Source organism: Oncorhynchus nerka, linkage group LG20 (genome assembly GCF_034236695.1).
Source record: "Oncorhynchus nerka isolate Pitt River linkage group LG20, Oner_Uvic_2.0, whole genome shotgun sequence".
NCBI classification, from domain to species: Eukaryota; Metazoa; Chordata; class Actinopteri; order Salmoniformes; family Salmonidae; genus Oncorhynchus; species Oncorhynchus nerka.
In genome coordinates, this window is record NC_088415.1 from 32,562,557 (window position 1) to 32,582,641 (window position 20,085).

The 20,085-nt window shown below is 43.9% G+C and overlaps 3 protein-coding genes across 6 annotated transcripts; 1 reads left to right on the forward strand and 2 right to left on the reverse strand.

Moving 5' to 3' along the window:
- Positions 1–1,024: 1,024 nt before the first annotated feature.
- tti1 (TELO2 interacting protein 1) lies at positions 1,025–9,741 on the reverse strand. Of its 2 annotated transcripts, none has more exons than XM_029622098.2 (8): positions 9,618–9,741; positions 6,972–9,299; positions 6,624–6,791; positions 6,156–6,301; positions 5,853–5,993; positions 3,560–3,764; positions 2,724–2,811; positions 1,025–2,533 (listed from the first exon to the last, which is right to left on the reverse strand). In XM_029622098.2, exons 2-8 carry the CDS (start codon positions 9,274–9,276, stop codon positions 2,350–2,352), a joined length of 3,237 nt encoding a protein of 1,078 aa, XP_029477958.1. In that variant the 5' UTR covers positions 9,277–9,299; positions 9,618–9,741; the 3' UTR covers positions 1,025–2,349. The 2 variants fall into 2 exon arrangements, with proteins under 2 accessions (XP_029477958.1, XP_029477959.1); XM_029622099.2 differs by lacking the exon at positions 9,618–9,741 and adding an exon at positions 9,435–9,593.
- Positions 9,742–9,769: 28 nt separating this feature from the next.
- LOC115102297 (regulation of nuclear pre-mRNA domain-containing protein 1B-like) lies at positions 9,770–14,040 on the forward strand. Of its 3 annotated transcripts, none has more exons than XM_029622102.2 (8): positions 9,770–9,907; positions 10,098–10,839; positions 10,975–11,104; positions 11,398–11,537; positions 11,704–11,825; positions 12,112–12,238; positions 12,433–12,608; positions 12,804–14,040. In XM_029622102.2, the coding sequence occupies exons 2-8, from the start codon at positions 10,689–10,691 to the stop codon at positions 12,951–12,953; spliced, it is 996 nt and encodes a 331-aa protein (XP_029477962.1). In that variant the 5' UTR covers positions 9,770–9,907; positions 10,098–10,688; the 3' UTR covers positions 12,954–14,040. The 3 variants fall into 3 exon arrangements, with proteins under 3 accessions (XP_029477962.1, XP_029477963.1, XP_029477961.1); XM_029622103.2 differs by having other exon boundaries at positions 9,771–10,194; positions 10,618–10,839; XM_029622101.2 differs by having other exon boundaries at positions 9,771–10,839.
- LOC115102296 (protein-glutamine gamma-glutamyltransferase 2-like) lies at positions 13,324–19,997 on the reverse strand. Its single transcript, XM_029622100.2, has 13 exons — positions 19,891–19,997; positions 19,339–19,521; positions 18,179–18,406; positions 17,966–18,084; positions 17,690–17,818; positions 17,399–17,576; positions 16,823–16,952; positions 16,623–16,726; positions 15,941–16,183; positions 15,576–15,851; positions 15,318–15,478; positions 14,894–15,030; positions 13,324–14,630 (listed from the first exon to the last, which is right to left on the reverse strand). The coding sequence occupies exons 1-13, from the start codon at positions 19,898–19,900 to the stop codon at positions 14,483–14,485; spliced, it is 2,046 nt and encodes a 681-aa protein (XP_029477960.1). The 5' UTR covers positions 19,901–19,997; the 3' UTR covers positions 13,324–14,482.
- Positions 19,998–20,085: the final 88 nt, after the last annotated feature.

The following is a 20,085-nucleotide window of genomic DNA, read 5'->3' on the forward strand; positions in this document are numbered from 1 at the left end:
AGCTGTACATAGCCCATCTATAAATAGCCCATCCAATCTACCTACCTCATCCCCATATTGTTTTTATTTACTTTTTTTTTGCACACCAGTATTTCTACTTGCACATCATCATCTGTACATCTATCACTCCAGTGTTAATTTGCTAAATTGTAATTACTTCACTACTGTGGCCTATTTATTGTCTTACCTCCTTACTCCATTTGCACACACTGTATATAGATTTTTCTATTGTGTTATTGACTGTACTTTTGTTTATTTTAATTTGATTTACTTTACCTTTATTTAACCAGTTAGGCAAGTACGATTGCGGCCTGGCCAAGATAAAGCAAAGCAGTTCGACATATACAACAACACAGAGTTACACGTGGAGTAAAACAAACATACAGTCAATAATACAATAGAAAAATAAGTCTATATACGATGTGAGCAAATGAGGTGAGATAAGGGAGGTAAAGGCAAAAAAAGGCCATGGTGGCGAAGTAAATACAATATAGCAAGTAAAACACTGGAATAGATTTGCAGTGGAAGAATGTGCAAAGTAGAAATAGAAATAATAGGGTGCAAAGGAGCAAAATAAAAAAATAAATAAATAAATACAGTAGGGGAAGAGGTAGTTGTTTGGGCTAAATTATAGATGGGCTATGCACAGGTGCAGTAATCTGTGAGCTGCTCTAACAGCTGGTGGTTAAAGCTAGTAAGGGAGATAAGTGTTTCCAGTTTGAGTTTTTTGTAGTTCATTCCAGCCATTGGCAGCAGAGAACTGGAAGGAGAGGCGGCCAAAGGAAGAATTGGTTTTGGGGGTGACCAGAGAGATATACCTGCTGGAGCGCGTGCTACAGGTGGGTGCTGCTATGGTGACCAGTGAGCTAAGATAAGGGGGGACTTTACCTAGCAGGGTCTTGTAGATGACCTGGAGCCAGTGGGTTTGGCGACGAGTATGAAGCGAGAGGGGCCAACGAGAGCGTACAGGTCGCAGTGGTGGGTAGTATATGGGGCTTTGGTGACAAAACGGATAGCACTGTGATAGACTGCATCCAATTTATTGAGTAGGGTATTGGAGGCTATTTTGTAGATGACATTGCCAAAGTTGAGGATTGGTAGGATGGTCAGTTTTACGAGGGAATGTTTGGCAGCATGAGTGAAGGATGCTTTGTTGCAAAATAGGAAGCTGATTATAGATTTATCTTTGAATTGCAGATGTTTGATGTGAGTCTGGAAGGAGAGTTTACAGTCTAACCAGACACCTAGGTATTTGTAGTTGTCCACATAATCTAAGTCAGAACCGTCCAGAGTAGTGATGCTGGATGGGCGGGCAGGTGCAGGCAGTGATCGGTTGAAAAGCATGCATTTAGTTTTACTTGTATTTAAGAGTTGGAGGCCACGGAAGGAGAGCTGTATGGCATTGAAGCTCGTCTGGAGGGTTCTTAACACATTGTCCAAAGAAGGGCCAGAAGTATACAGAATGGTGTCGTCTGCGTAGAGGTGGATCAGAGACTCACCAGCAGCAAGAGCGACATCATTGATGTATACAGAGGAGAGTCAGCCCAAGAATTGAACCCTGTGGCACCCCCATAGAGACTGCCAGAGGCCCGGACAACAGGCCCTCCGATTTGACACACTGAACTCTATGAGAGAAGTAGTTGGTGAACCAGGCGAGGCAATCATTTGAGAAACCAACTCTGTGTTGTTGTTTGTGTCGCACTGCTTTGCTTTATCTTGGCCAGGTCGCAGTTGTAAATGAGAACTTGTTCTCAACTGGCCTACCTGGTTAAATAAAGGTGTTCTCAACTGGCCTACCTGGTTAAATAAAGGTGAAAATAAATAAAAAATAACATACATTTAAAAAAAGGTGGAATTGCAGGCAAATGAAAGCTCTGCCATTCTACTTACGGTAGAAAAGATCAATTATGGCATAGATTGCTACAGCTACTTGTATGATAGGCTAAGCAGTTACAACGAAGAGGTCAGGAAAAATACATTTCTGTTATAATAAAAAAAACAATAATTGTTTATTAAAAAGAGGACTATTAATTACTACCTTTTTTTCTCTCTTTACATTCAAAATACTGGTCGTTTCTCCATCCCTTGGGAGCACATTGGAATATGTACACCCTTACCCAACACAACAGAATCAGCACTTAACATTTGTGTTTCAAAGTCACTGTTAAACTATAGGATGAAGTCTGCAAGGCAGAGTCCCTGAAAAGAGGTTGGGGGACAAGCTATGCTCTCCTGAGGCTGTCGTCAGTGTAGTGTTCCTTTCCCGGCTTGGGGACAGACGGGTGGATGACTGGGGTACTGTTCATCAGTGCAGCTCACTGGATCTGAATCCCTGCTGGCTGTGTGTCCTCAGGCAAAGTCCTCCAGGAGTTTCAAGACATTATCTGTGTATTCATTCCTCGGGAGGCCCATCCCACTCAGCTCCACAGGCTGCAGGTCAGGGTGGGGTGGGTTGTAGGAGCAGGGACAGTACAGCTCGTTCAGAGTCAACCAGAAGGCATCAGGATCCACTTCTATTAGGCGGAGGAAGACACTACACAGAATAGAGATAGCACATAGATCAATTCAACTGAATAAAATTACAATAGAAAGCTTACTCTAAAACATAAGGTCATAAATGATATGGGATAAATCACAATGTACAGACATGATAAGGAGATGGTACCAGATAAAAACAGGATTTTAATTGTACAGCTAGATTTATTATTGCAATACAAATATACCTCAGACAGGCCTCTTGCAGTTTGGGTGGCTGTCTACAGCTGAGGTAGGGCAAGCAGGATTCCGTTACAGCATCCATATCGGAGTCCCCTGCAAATACAACTCAGATATACCACATATATACCAGAAGGAAAACCAAGGAAAAGAAAAAAAAAATGGGAAAAGAAAAAAGAAAATGGAGATACTGTTGAGAAAAAAAGAAAATACTGAAATGACTTGGGAATTTCACAGCAGCCTGCCGCCATCTCCGGATTTCACACATCCACTCCCCACTCTCAGTACCTTTCATAACCATGGCAACTCCATCACTTTGTAGTAGTCCCCTTCCCATTCCCCCGATCCCAGACACGTATTCCCTAAGCTCCTAACTGGGCTGCCATTCAAACCTCATTTCAAAATAAGCTCTCGCTTCTTGCTAAAGCTTTTCTTATTTGGCAATTCAACCCAGACGGTGAAAAACCAGCCTGCTCGTTGTGTCAGAAAACATTGGTGCATATTTGAAAAGATAAATGGGATTATTTCAGAACTCATTTGATCCAGTATACCTATCCCCCTCTTTTCTGTGGAATCAAGAGGTGAACACTGAAAATAAATACTGAGAGGGAGGCCATGCTGGCCCTGCCTTGTGTGTCTCGATATCCCTGGACTAAGGCAGCAGCAATGTCTGTCTCCCTTGGGAGCTTGGTTGGGGAAATGTACATGAACATACACCATTCAATGCAGTCTATAGGATACACCCGTGTAATTCCATAACAGTGCAATAGTGGCACCTAGTGGCCAAAAACGTTACCGTTTTAACATTCCCCCAAAAATTATGAAAATAAAGCTGAGTGCCTACCTAGGTCCAGATGAAGGCAGAGAGCCCCCAGGCCCTGCAGCACAGCCAGCTGTAACTTGTAGGCCAGGGTGTGGCTGTAGACTGGGCCAGCCCTGGCACTCACTGGCGCCTGTTTGGACAGCCAGGCAGTCAGCTTGGGGATCACCTCTTTAGACACCCTCTTCCTCAGGAAATCTCTGCAGGTTTCCCCCAATGTGCACAGAACCTAGAGAAATACATCATTATAAATACCAACTGTTCTAGGTGAATCATATGTATACAGTCAGGTCCGTAAATATTTGGACATTGACCAAGTTATTATTATCTACCACAGCATATTGGAATTTAAATTAAATAATGAATATGAGCTGAAAGTGCAGACTTTCAGCTTTAATTTGAGTATTCCAAATCGGGTGAATGGTGTATGAATTACAGCACTTTCTATATGTGGTCGCCCACTTTTTAAGGGACCCAAAGTAACTGGACAATTGGCTTCTCAGCTGTTCCATGAGCAGGTCTGTGTTATTCCCTCATTAGTTCATTTACACTCGCGGCTCCTGAGTGGCGCAGAGGTCTAAGGCACTGCATCTCAGTGCTAAAGGTGTCACTACAGACACCCTGGTTCGACTCCGGGCTTATTCACAACCGGCCGTGATTGGGTGGCCCAGCGTCGTCCGGGTTTGGCCGGTGTAGGCCGTCACTGTAAATAAGAACTTGTTCTGAACTGACTTGTCTGGTTTAAATTAAAAAAGGAAGCAGATAAAAGGTCTAGAGTTGATTTCAAGAGTGTCATTTGGAATCTGTTGCTGTTAAACCCTCAATATGAAGTCCAAAGAGCTGTCACTGCCAGTGAAGCAAGCCATCATTAGGCTGACAAATCCATCAGAGAGATAGCAAAAACATTAGGTGTGGCCAAATCAACTATTTGGGACATTCTTAAAAAGAAAGAACGCACTGGTGAGCTCAGGAACACCAAAAGTCCCGGAAGACCATGGAAAACAACTGTGGTGACAGAATCATTATTTCCCTGGTGAAGAAAAACCCCTTCACAACAGTTGGCCAGATCAAGGACACCCTCCAGGAGGCAGGCCTATCTGTGTCAAAGTCAACAATCAAGAGAACACTTCACTAGAGTAAATACAGAGGGTTTACCACAAGATGTAAACCATTGGCACGCCTCAAAAACAGGAAGACCAGATTAGTTTGTCAACCAACATGTAAAAAAGCCTGTACAGTTCTGGAACAACGTCCTATGGACAGATGAGACAAAGATCGACTTGTACCAGAATGAAGAGAAGAGAATGGAAAAGGGAAGGAACTGCTCATGATCCGAAGCATAACACCTCATCTGGGGCAGCAGGGTAGCCTAGTGGTTAGAGCGTTGGACTAGTAACCGGAAGGTTGCAAGTTCAAACCCCTGAGCTGACAAGGTACAAATCTGTCGTTCTGCCCCTGAACAGGCAGTTAACCCACTGTTCCTAGGCCATCATTGAAAATAAGAATTTGTTCTTAACTGACTTGCCTAGTTAAATAAAGGTAAAAAAATAATTTAAAAAAATCTGTGAAGCATGTGACAAAGGAAGCAGGATCAATCCTGAAGTGTTTAGGCCTATATTATCTGCTCAGATAGAGCCAAATGCTTCAAAACTCATTGGACGGTACTTCACAGTGCAGATGGACAATGACCCGAAAGCAACGCAATACTTTTTTAAGACGAAGAAGTGGAATGTTCTGCAATGGCCAAGTCAATCACCTGAAGCCAATTGAGCATGCATGTCACTTGCTGAAGGAAGGCAAAACTGAAGGCCAAACGCCCCAAGAACAAGCAGGAACTGAAGACAGTAAAGGCCTGACAGAGCATCACCAGGGAAGAAACCCAGCATCTGGTGATGTTTATGGGTTCAAGACTTCAGGCAGTCATTGACTGCAAAGGATTTGCAACCAAATATTAAAACTCACAATTTAATTTATGATTATGTTAGTTTGTCAAATTACTTTTGAGCCCCTAAAATTGGGGGGCTATGTATAAAAATGGCTGTAATTCCATAACGGTTCATACAACATTTTTGACAAAACCTTAAATTAAAGTCTACACTTAAAGCACATCTTGATTATTTCCTTTCAAATCCATTGTGGTGGCGTACAGAGACAAAATTATGCAAATTGTGTCACTTTCCAAATACTTATGGACCTGACTGACAAATTAATTCCCATGTGTACTTTTTCCTAATTATGCAATCAACTATGTATTATGTAAACAGGAAATGATTATTATTTAACTGAGTGAAGGTGAGAGCAGTAGTGAAATAGACACCCTGAAGGCTCGGAGGACAGCTAATGGTTCATCAGCAGTAAGTCTGAGCAGCAGGGCAGGCCAGCAGCGGTGGGCCATGGGCAGTAGCTCATTCTCCTTCTGACTTAGCACACACACACACAGCTCCAACACATCCAGGACCTGCAACAAACCAAATCAAAAACCTGGGTCAGGACTCACAGAATTGGAGATAGTGAGCACACGTGACAGCAACATGTGGCAGAGGCTTATATTTTATTGAACTCTCTGGTCTTTAGATTTCAAGCTAAGTATCTTTGAATTCAAAAGAATCTAGAGGACTACCTTGAGTCTGAGTCTCAGGCTGGGGTCTGAGAGCAGGTGAATGCAGCGCTCCATGACGTCTTTAGCTATGGTGATGTGGGCTGGAAGCTCAACTTTCACATCAGGACCATCCATATCCTCTTCACAGTCCATGCTTGGTGGGAGCTCTGAATTCAAATCAAAATAATAATACACGTTTGAATTCAGTGCTAGAAACCCAGCGACTCATAACACTGATGGGTTCTGATTTCTGTTGCACTGTTTTTAATTGATATTTTTGAAACATGACTAACTGTCACAGCAGCACACCACACAAAATCGTCCCGATGCCTAAAAAGCAGTGCAATGACTCAATGACTTATTCAGGTCTGACACGGCACAGTAGTGTTGAGAACCTTCACCAAGCACAGTGCTAATGTTGTGCATCATTAATGTGAGAACTTTGTTTTCAGGGGAATAGTGTGGCAGTCAGAGAGAGCCCTAACTAACCTGGGTGCTCTGTGCCCTCCTCCTCTGCCCCGATGCCCACTGCCAGCTCCTTCTGTTTGTGGTAGTCCAGGAGAAACTGGCGCACATTCAGCTGGTCCTGCTCGCGCCACACCTTCTTGGTTCCCAAAGCGTCACTTGTTCCCGCAACACTAGAGGGGAACCACCTCGCTGTAGTGGAAAAGCAACATGATTAAGATTGTATTACTTAGGCTGTGTTAGCTAAAGGTTGTCATTTTGTGTCCTGCGTTTCAATTTCCACTGAGTTCTCCAATTCAAAAGCATGCCATGACATGGTGATAACAATGTTATAAACTAGGGAAAACATTTCAGTGGATGTGGAAACTTCACCTAGAGCCTTCATAAGTGAGTGCAGCACAGTGCAGAACAGAGGGGACGTCTCGTCGTAGCTCATGTCCAGAGCCAGCAGCACGTCCTGGACTATGTCCCCCACCAGAGGCAGCAAGCTGGGGTCGGAGTGACTGAACATGACGGTTAGGACCCTGGGGGCGTGGGGGTGGACACCCAGCCTCTGGAGGTTCAAAGACACGTCGTTCAGCAGGTAATCTGAGTTCTCATTGATCAGCTCCTTCAGGGAGGCGTATCCACAGGCCTGGCTGATGTCCCACATGGCATCCAGCGCTGCCTGGCTGATCAACAGGGTTTCATCCCCGGCCTTCTCCAGAACCGGGTACAGTGATGTCATCAGAATGAGACGGAAGTCCATCCCCAAGGCCTGGGCGAAGCAGCCTATCCCCTCCAATTGAATGCAGATCTGCCAGATGTTGCTGTTCAGCTCGTGGATGTTGGAGCTCTTGTGGACTGCTTGGACCAACTGGAGGGGATTCCCTTTCCCTTCAACCCCATTAGATATGGAGAAGAGACTAAACTGAGTTTGCTGCTCCTGTTCCCCTCTGTCTGACTCCTCACCAATAAGGGTTGGCAGGTGCCAGTGGCTCAGGCAGATGTACTCCTCTATGATGGATTCTACTACTGCTTTCAGGTCCTCCTGACTGGGCACTCCCTGCCTCTCCTGGCCTCCTGCCACACCGATGCCTGCTGCTCCTGTGATCACCTCATTCAGCACCATTGCAGCTTGCTTCCTGTAGACCGATGACTCCTTGTACAGATCCATGAAGTGATCTACTAGGAGATAGACGTTCCCATAGTAACCTAACACCCTGCAGATCTCCTTGAGCAGGGAGAAGATTCTTTCGTCTGTGAAGTAGAGGAAGTGCTTCCTCTGAGCATGTGCCCCATGTGGCCCGGGCCCCGTCTCCACAGTTACGGCAGAGCTCCTCTCCTCCACGATGCGTACGTCCATCACGTCTAACTCCAACACCTGCATCAGGGCCTTGGACACCCGCTGGAGGTGGGCCGCCGAGTTGAGTACCACTATCACCTTGGGGCCCAGGATTTTGAGGTAGCCCAGGAACACGTTGAGGACAAACACCTTACGCTGGTCATCAGACGTTCTCATGAGGCGCGGCAGCGAGGTGGCCAGGGAGTGGAGGTTCTCTGACAGAACGTCAGTAAAGGCCTGGTTGTTACTATCTGAGCTCTGATGCCTCTCTGCCACCTCCCTCAGGGCAGCCTCACACCTCTCCCTCACAGTGGGCTCCTCATCGTTCACAGCCCCCACCAGAGCCTCCAGGAGGGGGCCCACACACTCACCCAGGGAGGAATTACAGTTGGCCAGGAGGTGGTCTGAGAAGTTCACCATTTCAAGCCTCACTCTCCAGTGCTGATGAGCTGAGGTGCAGGAGATTATCTTTTTTAACAGTAAGGCCAGCCTCCCAGAGGTGTCTCGCACCCAGTCCTGAGTTCTCTGCACTACCAGCTCCCATACTCTCCCCAGTTCCCACAGCTGTCTCTCCCCAGTCCCTGTGTTCTGAAGCTGGTCGTCAGCCATCACCAATCCCACTGTCTTGAACCACACCTTAATGGCCCTAACTGTGACAGCATGTCCATGTCTCATATCGCCAGTGATCACACGGCTCACAGCGATGGTGATCCCAGGTAAGAAAGAAGCCATGGTGCTGCCTAGGATACGCCTCTCCTTCTGATCCACCAACACATGGTCCATAGAACAGTCACACTGGAGGGTCAGGGCCTGCAGGCATTTCAGAGCAGCAGCCTGCACGGTGCGGGACTTCTCCTGCTCTCCCAGTGCCAGCAGCAGGGAGATAGCAGCCCCAAGGCCAGGCAGCATGGTGGGCTCAAACAGCTTGAAGACCACGTCACCATAGGCTGCATGGAGCAGAGCATCCAGGCACCTCAGTACTGCAGCTCTCAGCTCCTCGGAGGTAGGTGCTGGCTTCCCTGGGTCCGTGGGGGAGCAGAGGCAGAGGCAGAGCTCTGAGAGAAGGTCCCTCAGCGTCTCCCAGCTCCGTACACAGGTGTTCTCCAGGACATATCCCATGGCCTCGGCCACAGCCTGGATCAAGCCATCCCGCTTGGGGCCAGGGATTTTGAGGATGAAGCGGAGAGGAAAAAGGACATAGTCCTGCAGCTGCTGCAGAGTTCCATGATTTACATGCCTCAGCTGTGTGCTCAGGGTTTCCACATTGCCCACCGTGGGCTCACGAGTCAGGAGCACACAGGCTGGACGGAGGTAAGCAAAAGCAAGCTTTGGGTCATCAATCTGATGGTCCATTCTTTGAAGACAGATGTCACTCACTGAAAGAGAGAATGATGATATTGGTCATTTGATCATAAACTGTTTTGGGATGCAGTTTAGCAGTAGGCATGCTCAATGCATTCAAATTATTTTGACTATCAGAATAATAGCTTAGAGGTATATATTTCAGTTACCTAAATGTTCATCGTATAGGCCTAACTTTGGTCCTTTGCTCGTCACCCCAAAACAGAACTTTGCCTGGCCATCCTTGCTAAAGGTAACGTTAACGTTAGATAGACAGAAAGCTAGCTATCTAATGGAATGCTTAAATGCCAAAGCAAGAGTAACCTAACAAAGTAAGCTTCAAATTAGCTTACCTTTGTTGGTAAATATTTTGTGACGGACATCTGAGACGAACTCCTTTCGAGATACAGCACTGAAACTGAATGAAGACTGTCCTAGCTGGCTGTCACACCAGCGTCACTTTTCCCTGTAGCTACGTCATTATCCTGCGTCGCATAGCTGTGTTTACCATGCTTGTTTGCTAGCTTGCTTGCTTTGGTGCAGTTAATACTTGTAAATGAATTATATTTAAACATATTTTGGGGTCAAAGTTCACTTCGCTACACTTCAATTTTTTGACCTGCAAAACTGGCTAAAGGAAACGGTACGATTGTATCTTTGTCGTTTTCCCCCACTAGCAAAGCATGATGATACTTGACCGACAGCGGTTGATTTAGCGAGCTAATTTGCATGTAAATGTATGTCGTTTAATATAGCTACACGTGACAATAATTTGATAATATTTCAAGTAATGATCTAATTTCACCAGTTACTCTGCAACGTTTTTCGAACAGATTTTGTACGGTGTGACTGTGTCGGGTGAAAGGTCAAGCGGCCATCTTTGAAGAGATCCAGAGACTTTTAGAAAGACAGCTGGCTAACGGAGTGACGGTATAGCGACATATATGTGTATTGAAACGCACATTTACTAGACTGTGAATGGATGTATTGGTAATGAACTTGCAACTAGTATCCCAGAGTAGCTAGAGAGAAAACAAAGCCAGTGAATAGGTTAGCTAACTCGCTAGGCTAACGCTATCTAGCTAGGACTTTCTAGATGGCTATTTGTAAATAGATACTATAACGTTAACGTTAGATAGCGAGGTAAACACGTTAACTAGATTGCGAACTCATCAATGTAAAGGCGATTGCATAATTAATTGAACACGTTTTTGTAGGTAGTTAAATTAAGGAAGACTCGAGAAGCATGGACAAACAGACGTTTGGGTAGCAAACGTTAGGGGGTTTCATGCATAACATTAGCAGGTTGCATGGCTAACTGTCTGGAACTTTTGTTTTTGATGACATTGCTAGTTTCCTTAGTTAACGTCCAAGAAACAGTTGTGGGGTGAGGCATATCAAAGCAAGACCTCTCTGGGCACATCATGTCATCATTTTCTGAATCTGCGTTGGAGAAGAAGCTTTCGGAGCTCAGCAACTCTCAGCAGAGCGTTCAGACGCTGTCTCTGTGGATCATTCATCATCGCAAACACTCGTCGCTCATCGTCAAAGTATGGCACAGAGAACTGAAGAAAGGTGAGAGAACTTATGAACGTTGCCACCTCGACAATATTGTCTACCACAGCTAGTTGCACACTGAAACGTTAATGTCACTTGAAGTATGCCAAACACTGTTATTTACCTTGTCTACTTTCTGTATTTGTCTTTCAGCAAAAAGCAGCAGGAAGTTGACTTTCCTTTATCTTGCCAATGATGTGATTCAAAACAGCAAGAAGAAAGGTCCAGAGTTCGCCAAAGACTTTGAGACAGTCCTTGTTGATGCTTGCTCTCATGTTGCAAGGTATGTGGTCTGGGATGATACAGTTTCAGAGCTAAACTTTTCTCTCGCACTGAAATGTTCCTTTAAGAGACTTGTGCTGCAGGCCTATGTTTTAGTATACCGTGTTTGCATTGGAGGGTTGGCCTAGCTACATCGGTAAGACATTAAACTGCTTCTAAACATTGGTAAGTGGAGTACACTGCTACTGCAGTATAACAAGACAATAACCAAGAGTATCAAATAAGTTATTGAGTTGCTTGGCTAGGAAGAGTTGAATTTCATGGTAAATCTCTCTTTTTCTCTCTCTCCCTCAGAGAGGCTGATGATGGCTGTAGAAGGCCCATGGACAGGCTGCTCACTATCTGGCAGGAGCGCAGCCTCTACAAGGTAGAGTTCATCCAGCAGCTGAAGCTCGCCATCGAAGACTCTAACAGCCCCCAACACCAACCCACAGGTACGGTCAGTTAGGTTATCACTGATGTAGCAGTACAGCTTTACTAGATGACTGACTGGTGACAGCATGTTTCGTGTGTGTGTGTGTGTTTGGATGTCAGAATTCCCATGCAACATCAACTTCCAATTGGTTGTTTTTGTATAAATCTGTGGTATTTTTTATACAGAAGAGAAGAAGGCCCCTAAACGGACCTATCAGAAAATCCAGGAGCTGGAAGAAGAGGAAGAAGATGACGACTACAGGGGCCACATGTCCCCACAGGATTCAGACATCTCAGGGCCACAGCTGGTAGACATAACTAACACAACTCCATGTCTTTAGCCCATCCACCAGTACTTTGCTTATTACACTGCAATGTGACAGCTTTTCACACTAGTTGTAATTATCTCCCAACTCTCCACTAGGTGTCAGTGATCCATAATGTCCAATGGACTCATGATTTGGAAAATTCTCGTTTTTGTACTTTGGTTGTGAATTGTGTTTTAGAAACATTCTCCAGATTGAAAATTGGAGATTGATACTCAGAGCTTTGGTATTCACACACCCTTCACTTCTTCCCCCATCCTCCCCTCAGACGGAGGAGCTGGTCAAAGCCCTGCAGGACCTGGAGAATGCGGCCTCGGGTGATGCTGCTGTGCGCCAGAAGATTGCCTCTCTGCCACAGGAGGTGCAGGATGTGTCCCTGCTAGAGAAGATCACTGGTAAGTCCTGAGGGAGTCGTTGTGGTATCTGGAGCACAGGTGAACTTTTGTCCCCGCCCATCTCCAAACTCAATGTGTATTGTAGGCGAAGGGATTATTTTTTCAAACTTAAATTTGGTGAATTAAATAGTTTACGATATTGTGCTTAAGGCAACATTCCACCCTGTTTGACATGACTCACCCTGACCCTATAGATAAGGAGGCAGCTGATAAACTGTCCAAGACGGTGGATGAGGCCTGTCTACTGCTGGCTGAGTATAACGGACGTCTGGCTGCTGAGCTGGAGGACAGGAGGCAGCTGGCACGCATGCTGACAGAGTATATCGGTAGCCAGAAGGAAGCCCTCACCGAGAGGGAGAAGAAACTGGAGGCATGTCTAAACCATCTAAATCACTGTTTTACTTGTCTCTTGTTACAAACAAGTAATTAGAATGTGGAAATATTTATGTTCCCATTATAAAATTACAGCAGCTATGTAATTTACATGGCTTGTTTAGAAGAAGTACTCAGTGAACCCATCTGAATTGTGTACCGTTTGACATCAGTAGCGTTCTTTGTATTGCAGGAGTACAAACAGAAGCTGGCACGGGTCACACAGGTGCGCAAGGACCTCAAGTCCCACATCCAGAGCCTGCCTGACCTCTCTCTGCTGCCCAATGTGACGGGAGGTCTGGCTCCTCTACCCTCTGCTGGAGACCTGTTCTCCACCGACTGAGCTCCCTGCCATACCCTGCCTCTTGCCAGGGCACACACTGTTGAACCTGCTCTCTTGCTACTGAACCCTAGGGAGAGGCTCAGAGGGACAGTGGGAGCTTGGGGACATCCCTGGTGGGGGAGACAATGGTTGTTGACGATTCTGTTCCACCAGCTTGGACAAATTTCTCCTGTTTGTTTTTATTATGAATGTCAGTCGAACGCCAGCTAACTGATTCTGCGTTGGAAAGAAGAGAAGTGTTGGTCATCAGCCAATCCCCATTTTTCTGCATTGTTTATGTGCTCGTATGGTGGGATGGTGGCTCACACACCCACTAGATCTTTATGAAGAGATGCATCTCATTTATTTTAATGGCTTTAAAGTTGGTTGATTTTTGTAATGTTGGGGGGGGGGGGTGTTTTTCTATGTAGGTTATATTTTGGTTGTGACATTTTCATCTTCCATTATTCCAGCTCAACACTTTTCAGGTCTGTCATCAAACATGTTTTGCATTGTCATGCATACCAATCATCAGTCGATACCGTTACAACCATGTGGTAGTTTTTCTCAATCCAATGTGAAATATTTTAGCCCTCAGACATGTGGTTGATAGAAGTTATGAGAGCAAACGTGGGGCAGATGGAGACACTGACTTACAGTCACTTAGAAACACGTGTCCATAAAATGGTCTTTGATGAGTTCTTCTCTTTCCCAGATGATTGCATCACTTGGTACAAATGTCAAACTAACTAGCAGACTGATGCTTTTCAGGGCTATGCTTTGCCACCAATTATTCAGACTTGACAGAGTAGCAGAATCTGAACTGGCTCATGGTTCATTGTCACCACTGCAGTCCTTCCTTCCTCAGGAGTCAATCGTTAACTCAGTTTTACGATGGTTGACAATCTGATTTCTGCCATCTCTTTAGTTTGGATTATGGATCCTGGGAGATAAGTGCTTGTCAATGTTACCAAATGCAGTAGGAGTAATAGGAGGGCATCTGCCCCAAGAAATTATGTTTTGCAGATGATGTACTAAAGCGGTAGTTTTTCAGTAAAAACAAAACAAATCCATGGATACAAATAAAATTGAACAATTGGAAAAAAAAGCTGTCCAGACTGGTTTATACTCTGACTACAGCTGTCCAGACTGGTTTATACTCTGACTAATGTGACGTTGATACATTGAGTCTGTTTTATATTTTTAGGTGGACATTTTGAATTGATCAACTTCAACCAGCGTCTTCCGACAGGTGGCTTTACTTCTACACAACACTTGTCTCTGATTCAGTGCAAACAGATTTGTTGCGCTATCTGATGTTGAACAATGGACTTTCACAGCATTTACAAATGTAAAAAGGTCATTCACATTTCTGTGAAACAAATCGAATATTTGTATTTCTTGAATAATTAGAAATGCTCATCTAAGTGCTACAGCATGCAAAAGTACAGATGTCATCAAATACTGTAAGGCAGTGCAATTGAAATGTGGCAAATCTCTTCTTAAAAAAAAAATAATAATGGCATTAGTGTCGTTGGCCGTTAAATGATTCATTCCTTTATCTCAATGTTCAAGTATCCCTTGATGTTGCTCAGCTTGTCACTGTCAAAATCTACCGTTAGGGTCCTGGACCCGGTGCTAGTAGGTGTGAATTCCACTGTGTACTTGGCCTCTTGTTGTGGACCCACAGTTCCAACACTGCAGGGAGAATAGAGAGAACAGGAAGGTCATGAGAGGGAAGGATACAGTGACGTGGGCAGAGAGCATAGTTTACTGGTGGGCTATATGAGAGGACCTCTAGTATTTTCCAATGTGAGAAGGATATGTGGCCTTGAAGTGAGTTTACAATCATGCCTACTACAACTGTACTTCCATATTTGGAGATTTTTTGCTGACTAGTGGCTAAAAAAGCTATCAAGCTAATATTGAACAGATCCAGTGTGTCAGCACTGTTTGTATACTTCTGTATGAGGAGTTTTCCATCTGTGAGACCGGCTCCCATCACACTGAAGAAGCAGTTCTGCAGGGGTTCTGGTAGAGGGTTCTGTAGTGAGATTTGTGCAGACAGCTTCTGGTTCACTCTGGGTTCTCCCAGGAGCTGCAGGAGAACATGTTAGACATGCTGATTATACCCTCTCCGAATACCTACACTACCGTTCAAAAGTTTGGGGTCACTTAGAAATGTCTGTGTTTTTGAAAGAAAAGCTATTTTTTTTTGCTTTTCTTTCAAAAAGAAGGACATTTCAAAGTGACCCCAAACTTTTGAACGGTAGTGTAAATATTACACAAAAGTAATCAACTTTATCTGAGGAAAGGAAACATTTTGAATGATTTGATTTAACATCCCAATTTCTACAAATAATTGGTAAAGAAAATAACCAATACCTTAATGGCTATATCTGGGTTCTCCAGCACAATGGTCCTCTTTGCCTTGTGGAATTCCCTGGGACTTGATTCGATGACAATGAGAACCAATTGAATCAGCCTATCTGACGTTATGGTGTCACCATAGTCAACATACTCCAGTCTTAGGGGAAGGCGCTTCTCTACAGATCAGAAGACAGCAGGGTCAGGAAAACATATACATTCCATGTTTCTGGCTAATACTGTAGATGGCACGAAGTAAAACTAATGAAACCTGACCTTTTCCAGTGGGAACCTCCATGGTTAAGTCTTCAATAAATCCACAATTGGCACCTGGTTTGCCATCATAGGACACAATTCGGGCGTAAAACATAACACGACATGTCTTGTCAGCCTCTGTGTTGTTTGTGACGACTGCAAACACATCCAAATCTGCCCCAATGTCCATGTCAGGGGACACCTTGATCTTCACCTTCAGGCCTGGTTCCTCTCCTTTCTGCTGGAGCTCATGGTGATGCTTGGCTCTCTCAAAGACCTCTCTCTCCTGCAAAGAACCTGAAAGCCACCAGAAGTTATAATGCAGCTCTAGCCCAGATTTACAAAGACTAGTCTGATTTTATGTGTCCTGCAGACATGTGACCTACCTTCAGGGTGCTTGTATAGGTGTGTGATGTCGTGCCTCTCGTCACTGCCCACAGCCTTGGTGCTAATAAAGTGCCCCACATCTATGGACGATCCCCCCATCTTTACTATCCTACCATTGGTCAGCTTCACATACTCGACCACGTCAGCGTTGACCTCAGCAAACACAAACGGGGCGTCGTACTTCAGGTTTAGTTCCCCCTCTTTAATGGCTTTCAGAGGGACAGGGCCACAGCAGAACACTCCTGTCAGATAGAATAACCAAGGACATGGAGTGGGTTGTTGTACTGCAATTGTTGTGAGAGTGTACATGCCAGACAAAGTAACACATCATAAAACGTTTCCCTTTCAACAATTGTCTCTGGATATCTCTGAAGATAGGCCTACATCAGACTACCATGCATCTTAACTGGTTGCACCTTGCATTAAATTAGTTGAGGTAGATAGTGTGACAAGTGACCTAGATACTCCCAGCTGAGTGGATTAATACCTAGTAACAGGCATAATCACACAGATAGTATTGCATTCTAAGACACCTAAGAGGCCTGTGTCTAGAGTGTGAGTTAATTAATTACTTGCTTTGGCCATGATAATAGTGCCAGCTTAATCTATGAAGCATTTTCATGCACACGGTGGTGTCTGACTTGAAATATAACTTTTGTGTATTAACATTTGCAGGGTCACCTTCACTCTTTTCTTGTGGTGTGGGGTCACTTGCTTGCCAGCCATCATAGCCTGCATCAAGATCAGGACGAGCCATCCAATTATCCACCCACACGTGGAAGTTCCTGAAACAAAGTGTATAACACGGGTACATTGTAACATTGTTTCACGATCATATAGAGCATTTTTGTGTCAGCAGCGCTTAAGAGTTTTATTCTCACCATACGGAATCATCAGATATATCATTCCCATCCTCATCATACAGGAACTCAATCAGTAGGTTGCTGTTCGTGTCATGAGCGGATCCAAAGTTAGTAACCACTCGACACGGGATACCCAGAGCACGAGAAACTTGTGGATAGAAGAAGTCACACATCAGCACCTTCCTATCACTTGGCACATAAAAAAAGGCACTGAAGGTATTACAAGTAGCGGCAGATTACAGTCCTGACAGTTTCCATTGAAGCTATGCACTATAAATAACCTCATGACCAGACAAAATATGTATTCTAGTACTTGCAGCTTCAAGACAAATATATACATTCACTATTTTATGTACAGTACCAGTCAAAAGTTTGGACACACCTACTCATTCAAGGGTTTTTATTTCTTTTTGCTATTTTCTACATTGTAGAATAATAGTGAAGGCATCAAAACTATGAAATAACACATATGGAATTATGTAGTAACCAAAAAAGTGTTAAACAAATCAAAATATATTTTAGATTCTTCAAAGTAGCTACCCTTTACCTTGATGACAGCTTTGCACACTCTGAACACAGTTATTTGGCTTTTACCTGTGCATGCTACTGCAGCAAACACCCAACACTGGCCATAGCGAACCCTCTGGCAGCAGTTATCAGCCCACTGATGTAGTATGGCAACACTGTCTGTCCAGTGAGAGGGTCTCACGCCATCATCATAGTCACCTGACCAGTTCCCCACTAGCACACCTTTGTCATCATTACTGTTGATCTGACACACAAGGATAAAATCATTACTTTCTTATATTGATGTATTGCAGTCAATAGTGCCTGATGTTTAGTCTGAGCACAGCCACATCCTGGTACTTCAGTGCTCACACTTACCATGGCACTGATCACCCTAGTCACATAAACCGGGTTTCTCCTTCCAGAACAGTCTGCATCGGCATCTGACGAGTATTTAGGATTCTCATCCAGGAGTTTCAGACAGATGTCCAGCATCCCAGGCTCAAACTACAGAGGGAGAACCGGAAGACAGGGATAAATATACATTCATCCTGGCTTGTCATACTGTACATAGTTCAACTAATTCAAATTCCAATTATGCATGCTACATGTGCATTATATAATGTATTATTCTGTGGAAGCACCACAACATACCTGGCCAAATGTCCATGGGGAGGCTTTGATTCGTTTTGTTGTGCCTTTGTAGATGAGACCAGCCTGGGATAACACATACTCCTGCCTATCTCTCTCTTCCTCCATGTATACTGCATCCTCTGTAGCCAAGAAAAATAGACAAGCAGATTACAGACGAGATCTATTACAGAGCTCCCTGGTCTAATGACAGTGCAACGAAACACTCTGACTTACTGGCACACCAGGGATTGAACAGCAGTACAAACTCCCCCAGTTTGACCTTTTGGCCCTGGTCCAAGGTCAAGGAGTACAGTCCAATGGGGACATCAGGAGGGGAGGACACAGACAGAGAGACTACATTCCCAGGGGGACTATTAGTGGACACACTCCAGGCTGTCTTTAATGCAGAGTCAGTCAGACTGAAGGTAGACTTGGTGCCTGATTGCTCTTTAGGTAACGGCCCTGTTGAAAGACATCAATTAGAATTATGCCTTTAGGACAAGTCACCTGTAGACACTGAGGAAAAGAGAAACCGAAGAGATGATTCCCCTCGATGCCGTAGACATTCAGTAGGGTCTGAAATTATTGACACTTGTGTCATTCCACCTCAAAAAGCACAAGAAAAATAATTTTGACAGATAGTTGGAGTATCCTTGCTTGGAAATGCAGTATTTTGTCAGCAAAACTGTATGTATGTGAATTTACATGAATGTATATGAATTTACATTTACAGTGGGGTCCGAAATTATTGACACCCTTGATAAAGATGAGAAAGAATGATATAATAAATCATACAAATACTGAGCTGTATTGTTTGCTCAAATAAATTGGTAAATTATATGATTTTATATTAAGACTGCTGAGAGAATTGCTGAAAGAGATTTTGTTTAACATTATATAGATTTTTCTCAAAAAGGTAGGTGTAAAAATGATTGACACCCTAGTTTTCAATCCCTTTCAATACCTCACCTTGCGGGGAAAACGGCACTGAGCCTGTTTCTAAATAGTTTTATGAGTTGGAGAACACATTGGGAAGGTTTGAGGACTTCAACTGAATCCTTTAGGACTTTATTACAGAATCTTTCCAGATCCTTGATATCCTTCGTCTGTACTTATGGACGGCCCTCTTCAATTCAAACCAAAGCTGTTCAATAGGTTTCAAGTCCGGAGACTGAGATGGCCATTGCTAATCTTAATATGAATCCTATCAATTAAAATGGCCAACTTGAAATATTTGAAGGATTTATTATATAATTTTTGCTCATCTTTATCAAGGGTGTCAATAATTTCAGACCCCACTGTAAATGTAAATTCACATACATACAGTTTTGCTGACAAAATACTGAATGTTCCAATCCTAATGAGGTCTTTGTATCGTGCCCACAGTACTGTACCTATCTCTACTATGAGCCTGAAGGTGCTGACGCCTGCTTCGAACTGACTCCCAGATCTGAGGTGCAAAGTGATGGTGAAGGGCAGGCCCCTTCTAACTATCAGCCGGTCAAGCCCATTCTGGTCAGTGTGGTGAGTAGTATTGTTGATCCTACTCTCCAAATCACATCGCTCTATATCCAAGGCTGTGAAATAAGTCAAATAAAAACACATTTCAATCTCATCAAGGCCATTTTCCTAAGTAATAATGTATAGTATAACAGGTAAAAATGTGGATTACTAATAAGCAATGATTTGTATTCCTTTCAAACTCTTATATGACTTATTAATCAATGTTAATCAGCAACAGGTTACCAAATGTCAAGCTTATTTTCTGCTGATGGTATTTCTTAGCCAAAATATGTAATTTCAATTGTTTAACAACCTGTCCACCAACCTGTCAAACTTGGAGAGCTTCCATGAGTAAAACACAGACAAAGACTTTGAAGAACCACAGTACATTTTGATGTATCTATACCAGATAGATACACACTAAAGAAACGTTGTTATTTTACCTTGATCCATTACTTTAGATAATGCTGGGTGTTCCTGGTTGGGCCGTTAGAACGCATGCTTTATGATGTCCTGGCTGTAATGTCAGCCCAGGGATATTTGTAGCATGTGTAATATGACCAGAGTTGTCTGTCAGGCCACATCCCCCTTGAAGCTGTTTTAGTCACGTTGTTCCTTCCCCAAAAGTATTAAATGTT

Excerpts from the sequence above, each read along its gene's own strand:
- tti1 (XM_029622098.2), bottom strand. The coding sequence starts at position 9,276 with ATGGACCATCAGATTGATGACCCAAAGCTTGCTTTTGCTTACCTCCGT. Across the intron at positions 6,792-6,971 it reads CTCACTTATGAAGGCTCTAG|CGAGGTGGTTCCCCTCTAGT; the intron begins GTGAAGTTTCCA and ends TTTCCACTACAG. Across the intron at positions 6,302-6,623 it reads GGAGGGCACAGAGCACCCAG|AGCTCCCACCAAGCATGGAC; the intron begins GTTAGTTAGGGC and ends ATTTGAATTCAG.
- LOC115102296 (XM_029622100.2), bottom strand. Across the intron at positions 16,953-17,398 it reads TGCTGCAGTAGCATGCACAG|TTTCTCGTGCTCTGGGTATC; the intron begins GTAAAAGCCAAA and ends TCTATCCACAAG. Across the intron at positions 16,184-16,622 it reads ACCACAAGAAAAGAGTGAAG|GAGTGTTCTGCTGTGGCCCT; the intron begins GTGACCCTGCAA and ends TCTATCTGACAG.
- LOC115102297 (XM_029622102.2), top strand. The coding sequence starts at position 10,689 with ATGTCATCATTTTCTGAATCTGCGTTGGAGAAGAAGCTTTCGGAGCTC. Across the intron at positions 11,105-11,397 it reads GCTTGCTCTCATGTTGCAAG|AGAGGCTGATGATGGCTGTA; the intron begins GTATGTGGTCTG and ends TCTCTCCCTCAG. Across the intron at positions 11,826-12,111 it reads ACATCTCAGGGCCACAGCTG|ACGGAGGAGCTGGTCAAAGC; the intron begins GTAGACATAACT and ends TCCTCCCCTCAG.